The 8885-nt window shown below is 38.8% G+C and overlaps 1 protein-coding gene across 2 annotated transcripts; it reads right to left on the bottom strand.

Annotated features, from left to right (window-relative positions):
* Positions 1-830: 830 nt before the first annotated feature.
* Pate3 (prostate and testis expressed 3) lies at positions 831-4379 on the bottom strand. 2 transcript variants are annotated; one of them, XM_010628661.2, is made up of 3 exons: positions 4114-4379; positions 2245-2367; positions 831-1764 (listed from the first exon to the last, which is right to left on the bottom strand). In XM_010628661.2, the coding sequence occupies exons 1-3, from the start codon at positions 4160-4162 to the stop codon at positions 1640-1642; spliced, it is 297 nt and encodes a 98-aa protein (XP_010626963.1). In that variant the 5' UTR covers positions 4163-4379; the 3' UTR covers positions 831-1639. The 2 variants fall into 2 exon arrangements, with proteins under 2 accessions (XP_010626963.1, XP_033620312.1); XM_033764421.1 differs by having other exon boundaries at positions 2245-2364.
* Between the last annotated feature and the right edge of the window lie 4506 nt (positions 4380-8885).

The raw sequence follows: 8885 nt of genomic DNA, 5'->3' as shown, positions 1-8885 counted from the left end.
GCTGAACAGAGATTATTTTCATGTGGGCCAGTAAGTCCAACAGGCTTGCAGCCCCAATGGAATGAAACGGAAGAAGGAGGAAGTTGGTCTGGCTGTTAAAAGTTTCATTCTCCCTGAGACCATAACATTAAGTGAAATAAAACACACAAGCTTAAATATCACATGGATTTTCCTATTTGAGTAACTCAAATAAATAAAGAGCAAATAAAAGATAGATCCTATATAGGAAATAGCTAGGAAGGTATTTCTTATATGAGAAGGGGATCAAGAGATGGAGGGAGAGAGTTGCAGGGAGGAGGAGGTAAGGGAAAGGGGATGAAAGAAGCCATTAACATGTGTTGTGTACATGCACCAGTTGCACAGAAGGTATGTAAACATTACATACTGCAATGATGTACTAATTTTTAAAATTAAAAGCTCCATTCTTCTTTAGTGGTTGCATTTTTGCTACTGCGATCACCCATGGATTCCAATGTCAAATTCTTAGGACTTTCGATGTGACTCTGTTCCAGCTTTCTCCAGGAAATTCCAGGCTTTTAGTCTCAGATTGGCATTGAATCCTTGATCCCTCTTATTGGGCACTTGCAGCTTCTTGGACGCAGTGGCTACTGGATCATCTGGCTCTGCAGCATGCACATGGTCACTGTGCACCATCTGCTGATACCCCACCTCGCCAATGATGGATTGATACATAGACAGATAGATACCAGATAATGAATAGGTAAACATATAGATGGGTAATAGGTAAATAGATAATACATATATAGATAAGTAATAGGTAGATGAATGGGTAATAGGTAGATGATAGATAGGTAGATAATAGATAGGTACATCGATAGATAGGTGGTAGACTGTGTTCCTCTAGAGAACCCTAAGAACTTGAACAAAGCTTTAAAGCATACTGCGTCTTTAGAAGGAGAGTTTGTGTAGCAATAGGGAATTAATAGGTGGTAGGAGAGATGGATGGCAAAGAAGGAAAGTAATAAAGAAAGGTTCAGGAAGGAAGGGGAAGAAAGGAGACTTTTGATGTCCTGTAAGCATACATCTTGACAGAAATATTAGTGTCGGTGTTTGGGCTGAGAATGCCACAGAAATTGGGATATTCCTGTTTGCTGTGTGCTACAAATGTGAGAATGCACTTAGTGCATATGCCACAAAAATCAAAGAACTGAATCTGAAATGTGCACTGCCTGCTGAGAGAAATCACTTTTTGTCCTAAAGCAAAACCTTCAGTATCCACCACCACCTTTCTTGCTATTTCTGCTTAATCACTGTAGTGATATATAGGTATTAGATATTTGTGAACTTTTAGCTGAAAGCTTTCTGTCTACCTCAGTTCTCTAAGGTGAGCACCAAAAGGTGCTGCAAGAGTCCTGTTTTAAATCTTACTGTAAGGTCCACTTGGAGTATAGAAATGCCAACTCCTGTCATGAGAAGATTCCATTGTTCACAGCAGTTATCCCCTGACCAAAGAGGTATAGGGAGAGTGAGCCAGAGGCACCAGGAAAGGTGACATGGGTTTAGGAGACGGCTGCAGTACTGGCAGGACAGACAAGGCAGGAGAGTCCAGGTGGACAGAGAGTGAAGGGTGAGAAACATCAGTAACATTCCTGAGTGACACCTGAAGGAGACAAATATCTTAGACTTCCTTGTTACAATAATTGGAGCTGCAACATCTGTAATAATAAAGGCGATCGTTGATCTTATACCTCCCATTTTTGCAGAACTTCTGACACACCATATATGATAATTGGAGAACATTATCTGGAATAGGAAGAACCATAGAGAAAAGCCAGTGATGTAAATTTTCCAAGGCAGGTACAAGGTGGTAGGGGTGGTAGAAGATTGGCTCCCCAGCGTGCACTGCCCAGGAGCAGTAATGAAGAAATTGCTGGCTGCTGGTAGGGCTTAGGCTGTTAGGGTGAGATCCTTGACAGCTCTCAATGCTTTGTGCACCTGTTTCATTCCTTTTTCTGCGAAAGCATTAGCAAATAGCACTTTGGGGCTCTCTAAGTTAACAAAACTCTTTAGCTATTTTTATTGGGAATCCCCACTTCTTCCTCCTTCCCATTTTCCCACATCTTTCTGCATCCATAGGTGCCTCCCCTCCCTGCCTGTCCTCTGGGGCATTCTGTCATTGGCTTCTGCCCTTTGGCTGGCCTCACTCTGGGATGCAAAACTGCTGAACTACTGTTTGGGGAATTCTAAGGCTCTCATTGCACTTCCCCAGACCCCCTAACTTACTCCGGAAGATCTTTAGATTCATGCATGTCTCATCCTTCTGAGCAATACAGGTGCCAAAGCCTCTTCTACAGCGTTCTCCCACCATGTGAAGTTGGCATGTTATACATTTCAGCGATGCTGCTGCTAGAGAGAGCACAGAGCTTCATGTGAGACCAGACAGAGGCAGGGACTTGGAATGGCACTGGAAATATTCTACCTGGAGGGTGGGGTGGCCAGGGCCTGGATGTCTGAATGGAGACCTGGTGGTGGAGTATGTAGGCCATAAACAATTGGGCCTTTTAGCAATTGCTCAATTATCCCACAGTGATAAAAGAAGATGCTAATGTGTGATTAAAAGGATCCTGGTCTTAACCTTAGTCCTTTTCATTTGGAATATTTTGAGCAAAAATTAGCCTCCAGGTCATTCTCCAGGTTAAAAATCCATGCTGTCCTCTCCTACTTGACAGGGTTGTAGGAAGGTATGTGTTGATGAGGATGAGTACTTTAGACCTTTTTATCCAAGCTAGTGTTACTGTGATAAGATTCTGACATTTCTGATTTTTTGAGATGTATATTGTTGCTTAGATATTGTTCAGTGATATATTGTGTTATTTTTGAGTTCAAGGAATTTAAGTACAGTCCTCATGAATTATAACATAAACCCTATGGAAATTAGTATGGAGATTCCTCAAAACCTAACAATAGAAATTCCTTTTGCCTTAGCCATTCTTGTTCTAGGTATCTTCACCACAGAGTTAAAGGCATCATATTACCTTGATACACATATATCCATGTTTATAGTAGCTGAATTCACAATTCCCAAACTGTGAAGAGGCCTATTATGCCCATCAACAGATGAATGGATAAAGAAAGGGTGGCATTTATAAACAATAGAGAATTACTGTGTCATAAGGATAAACGAGTCATTTTTAGGAAAATGGATGCACTTTGCAACCTTAATAATAAGTAAAATAAATAAGACTCAGAAGCTTAAATTTTACATGTTTTCTCTTATAAAAGAAAACCAAATTCTAAATAAAGAGCAAAATAAAAGATAGATAATAGGAAATAGTGAGATAGATCTTTTACAACCGGAAGTGGCACCAGGAGAGGGGAGGAGAGGGACGGCAAAGGTTTAAAAAATTAAGATTCATGATACACATATTCTAACTTCCCATAAGGAATGTAATTATTATGTACTGCAAATGTGTACTTATAAATCTTAGTGTACCCAAATAAGAAAAGAAAGAAGCATTTATTTATCATTTCATTAGGGCTATTTTCTTTCAAATTATATCTCATTTAATTTTCACAAAAGCTTTGCAAGCAGGTGTTGCGTCCATTTGTCAAATGAGCAATCAAATTTAAATAGAATTTAAAACTATGACTGGACCTTTAAAAGGAAAACCTATTTGATTTCAGAACATCCAGAATTTCCTCTCCTAAATATACTGGAAAACAATAAAGTTTTCCAAAAGAGTATCAGAAGCCATCATGCACTATTCAGAAACATCACAAAATTATTTGTTATAGACTGACTAGCTCCCTCATAAAATGAATATAGATGAAAGGAAAAAATGTCCTAAGGGAAATCTTGCTGTGGTTTGGATAATATGGAATGGCTCAGATAAAGGAGAAATCAGGAAGGAGTGACAGATATTTGGTGGCTTAAACAGCTGAAAGGAAATGGTAGGACACGGGAAATGGTAGGACACAGGAAAGGGCTGAAAGGTTGCAAGGCATGGCAGCAGGAGCATTCTAAAGGCTGGCTCCCATTACCCACAAAATGTTCAAACCTCATCCCTGTGCAAATTTTGTTAAATACGGGAACTTCCCCTGGGGTTTTGTATATCCTGTTGCTCAAGACCACTCCTCAGGTCTGGGACTCACCCACAATGACGCAGAAGAGGGAGAAAAGAAACAAGAAGTGCTTGTTCATTCTGACTCAGAAGTTTCTTGTTGGGGAGAAAAGAAACCAGGGGCTGCAAGTGCAGGTCTTTAGGCTCCAGGGAAGTTGCTTTCTCCTTCATCAGTAGCTAGTGATTATTCATGCCTAAAGGAGCTGTCACAAAAGGTTTCTTCTTAGAATTCAAGTTCATTGGCTGTTCTCCCCATGGCAGAGAGTAATGGTAATTACTGAACATCTTTTGACAATAACTGCAACCATTACATTTTCTCATTAAAAATTTATTTTTTCATTTCTCACAGGGCAGGAGAGGATGGCTATCAGGCTCTATGCATAAAGCTTGTGTGGTGTAATAAAATGGTAATGGCTGTGTTACCATCTTGCAACTCATTTGTTTGTGATGTATTTGACTGTTTTTCAAGGTTTTTTTTTCTTACATTCTCTGGTTCATTACATAAATTGTGAGGTTGGATAAATATGTTGTTCTGAAATAACTTATACTGTTTAACAAAGGATACCACTCTCTATGATGCCACAAGAGGCATTGGGCATAACACCCAAATTACATTTATGCCAGCGCCATGAAGACGTCTAATCAGCATAGATGTCATTTGTCCTGCTCAGAGGTGGAGAAGGCAGAACATTGTGTCTTTGTGTTCAGGACTCCCTTGGTTCTGGGTTGGGTGATAACACAGATGAGCAATCTGCACACTTTGTGCTTCTAAGCGATACCTTTTGTTTTAGGGGAAAGGACTTTAGCCTAGAGTCAGGCTCTAGGCTTCTCTGGTGGCAGCATTTGATTTATAGAGTGGAAATGGAAATTAGGGTGAGAAATAATGACCCCTTTAAGCAACCTGGCAGAGAGGTACTTGTTATGGGATCTAGAGAAATTAGTGGAGATATATATCTCCAACTGCAAGTGAGGACAGAAGGGTACAAAAAAGAACAACACTAACTCTGTTGAGGGCCAGCTACCTGCCATGCTTGAGGCCATCTGCTTCCACACAGAGTGTCTCATGGAGCCCTCACAACAGAGTGGTGAAGAACCCAGCAAGGAACAAAGATAGGGTTCAAGCCTAGATTTGTGCCACTAAAATTCAGTCATTTACTATATTACTGTGAATATGATGACAACAGATAATACAAAATTGCAAAAAGCCCTTTTGGGTCTGTTTATGGGCTGATTTCATGGTGATGTGTTAGCACCATAATTTCTTCTTGAGCAAGCTTTACTAATATGGAATCTAGTGCCTTAATTTTTAAAATTAATTTTATGGGTACATTTAATGTACACAATATAATGAATTCATTGTTGGAAATTTGTACCTTTACATAATCAATCTTGGTTCTTATTTTTTCTCCATTCCCCTGGCCTCTCTTCAACCCCTCCCTCCATCCCTATCTACAAAGACTTTGTTTCCATTATTTTTCATTTTCTCATATTAATTCCATTAAGTTCTTTCCTTTTCCCACCCTTCCCATTTCCCCTTCCCCTTTGTCCCTTTTCTTATTTCACATTATCTATTATACCTTTTATTCCTCATTTACACTTTCAGTTTCTCACCATTTAAGCACTTCATTGAAATTGAAAGGGAAGCAATACTCCCAAATTTATTCCTGGAAGCAAGCGTCACCTTGATCCTCAAAGCAGAGAAAGACCCAACTGAAAAAGAGAACTATAGGCCAATCTCACTAATGAACATAGATGTAAAATTCCTTAATAAAATGCAGGCAAATAGAATGCAGATGATTATCTAATGTACTCTTAGTTTGATGAGGTGCAATGGTTTAGATATATTCCAACCTACAAGGGAACTCAGGTGTTGGAAGCTTGGTGTCTTAATCATCTTTCCCATTGCTGGCATAAAATATCCAACACTGCAACTTAAAGGGAAGCAGTGTGGGTCACAGTTTCCAGGAGGATTCAGTACTCAGTCCATAGTTGCCTGGCTTGAAGGCAGAAATGGTGTGATGGAAGTGAGTGTTAGGGAAAAGCTGCACACCTCATGGCAGCCAGAAAACAGAGAAGGTGAAAGGGAGGAGTCAGGGACAAGAATACTCTTCTGAGTCTTGCCTATAATGACCTGCTCTCCCAACCAGTTCCCACCTCCTAACAGAACAATGGATAAAGTCACTCTCATCAATGCCCCTGATCCAGTCACCTTTTTAATACATGAGGTTTGGGAACATTTTAGGTCTAAACTGTAACACTTGCTTCCCTGTGAGATTGTGTTAAGAGGCCTTGAAACCCTTAAAAGGTGGGTCCTAGTGGAAATTCACTAAGTCATTGAGCACAGGCCCCCAGAAAAGATGAAGGCAATTATCACAGGACCCTTGGTTAGTTCGTGAGAGAACAAGGTGCTCTAAAGAGGTTCCTCCTTGTTCTAGCTTCCTGCTTTGTAATTGTATTGACTTGTGTTCCTACCACAATTCCATTTGCCATGATGTGATCCAATTAAAGGGCCTCACCAGGGCCAGATCCAGGTAGTTTTTATTTTGAACCTCCAAAACTGTGAGCTAAATAAGCTTTTTTTTTTTTTTTTTTTTTTTTTTTTTAGCCAGGCGTGGTGGTGCACACCTATAATCCCAGAACTCGGGTAGCTGAGGCAGGAGGATCACTGAGTTTGAGATCAGCCTGGGCTACATAGTGAGTTCTGGGTCAGTCTCAACTACATAGTGAGACCCTGTCTCAAAAAAACCAAAAATAAATAAATAAATAAGACTTTTTTTTGGGGGGGTACTGGAGATAGAACTTGAGGCCTTGCACTTGCAAAGCAGATGGCAGAAGCACTGATCTAAATCCCTGGGCCCAGCCTCTTATTTATAAAGTACTTACCTTCATGTATTTCATTGTAGTAACTAAAAATTGACTAATACATAGAGTTTATAAAATTTGATAGAAAATTTTCTATTTTTATTCTTGTTAATTCCTACATGATAAAATAATTTCCCTATTATCTGAATATTGACGACAGAATGCAAAAAATTTGCAGTGGCTGAGAGTTTGTTAGCCAAAACATGAGTTTCTTGAAAATCAGGTTTCATTTGCATTTTTGTTTTGTTTTGGTACCGGGGATCGAACTCTGGTCCTTGCACTTGCGAGGCAGGCCACCGAACTGCTGAGCTAAATTCCCAGCCCTCATTTGCATCTTTGGATGTTCTAGAACACACAGATCACTTAGGTTTTATTTTTATGGGAAATATTCCTGGAAATAGATGTATATGGACAGACACAATTAAAGAATATCCTGTGTTTGTCTCCATCTCAGGATGTGGATTTTTTTTCTGCCCAATACTTAAGCTCTATTTGGAAAAGCATGATCTTATACCTTTGCTATTTTACAAAGCTCTTTACTTTGGCACTTACCAGGTTGCTAAGTGAAAGAAGATCCATGTTATTGAGAAACTTTTGTATAGAACTGGGTTTGCAATTGCAACAAAGAATTGGGCTTTCCTTGTCAAATAGTGTATTCATATTTCTTTTAAAATTTGAAGCAGTCACTAGGAAATCAGTGCTTTTCCCATTCTCTTTCTTCTTCTTCTTTTTTTTTTTGTTTTGTTTTGTTTTTCAGAATTGATGGGGAAATAAGATACTCCCATGACAGAGAACATCTGAAAAATTTCATGAACATCAAACCAGCACTCCTAGAAAAAGAAAATTAAGGCCACAAATCCATAAGGGCCAACAGAGCAAATATACCAGGCAAGGCAAAAAATTAACGGGAGGGGGGATATAAAAAATAATAAAAACAACAGGAAAATAATATGACAAAGAAAAGTCAATGCATAATAGTTATAACCATCAATGTTAATGGCCTCAATTCAGCAATCAAAAGAAATAGGCTGGCAGAATGGATTAAGAAGCAAAATCCAACAATATGCTATATACAAGAAACCCACTAAATCTACAAAGAAATTCATAGACTGAGAGTAAAGATGGAAAACAGTTCTCCATGTGACAGAAGCCTGGAAAAAAGTGGGGGTAGAGTCAAGGACAAAACCATATGATCATCTCAATAGATGCAGAAAAGGCATTTGACAAAATTCAACACCCAATCTTGATAAACACCCTGCAGAAAATTGAAATAGATGGTCTTTATCTCAACTTGATAAAGGCTATGTATGTAAAACCAACAACCAATATCATATTAAATGGTCAAAAACTGAAATCCTTCACACTAAAATCAGGAACAAGATAAGGATGTCCACTATCACCACTCCTGTTAATTATAGTTTTGGAAACATTGGACACAGCAATTGGACAAGAAGGAAATAAAAGGAATAAAGATAAGAAAGGAATAATTTAGATAATGAAAAGATGAAAATAAGTGTTTGTAGATGGGGAGGGGAGGAGGGGGTGAAGGGAGGGCAGGGGTAACGGGAAAAAATGAGAATCAAGACTTGTCATGTAGAGGTACAAGATCCCAACAATAAATGTAACTGTACTGTATCCCTAAAATGTACCAATAAGCTCAATTAAAGCTGAAACAAAAAAAAAACAACAACAACAAAAAAAGAAAGGAATAAGTTAAATGGTCATTATTTGCTGAATATAGAAGACTCAAAATATGCCACCTAAAAACTTTTAGACTTGCAGGACAATGGGGAAAAAATAAGAACCAAGATATATCATGTAAAGCTACAAGGTCCCAATGATAAATGTAACTGTACTGTTTGCCTTAAATATACCAATAAACTTAATGGGGGAAAAAAGACTTTCAGATTTAATTAACAGATTCAGTAGAGTACCTGGATA

This window comes from Fukomys damarensis, unplaced genomic scaffold, assembly GCF_012274545.1.
Source record: "Fukomys damarensis isolate Sample0158 unplaced genomic scaffold, DMR_v1.0_HiC HiC_scaffold_16, whole genome shotgun sequence".
NCBI classification, from domain to species: Eukaryota; Metazoa; Chordata; class Mammalia; order Rodentia; family Bathyergidae; genus Fukomys; species Fukomys damarensis.
This window is presented reverse-complemented; position numbering and strand designations above follow the sequence as displayed.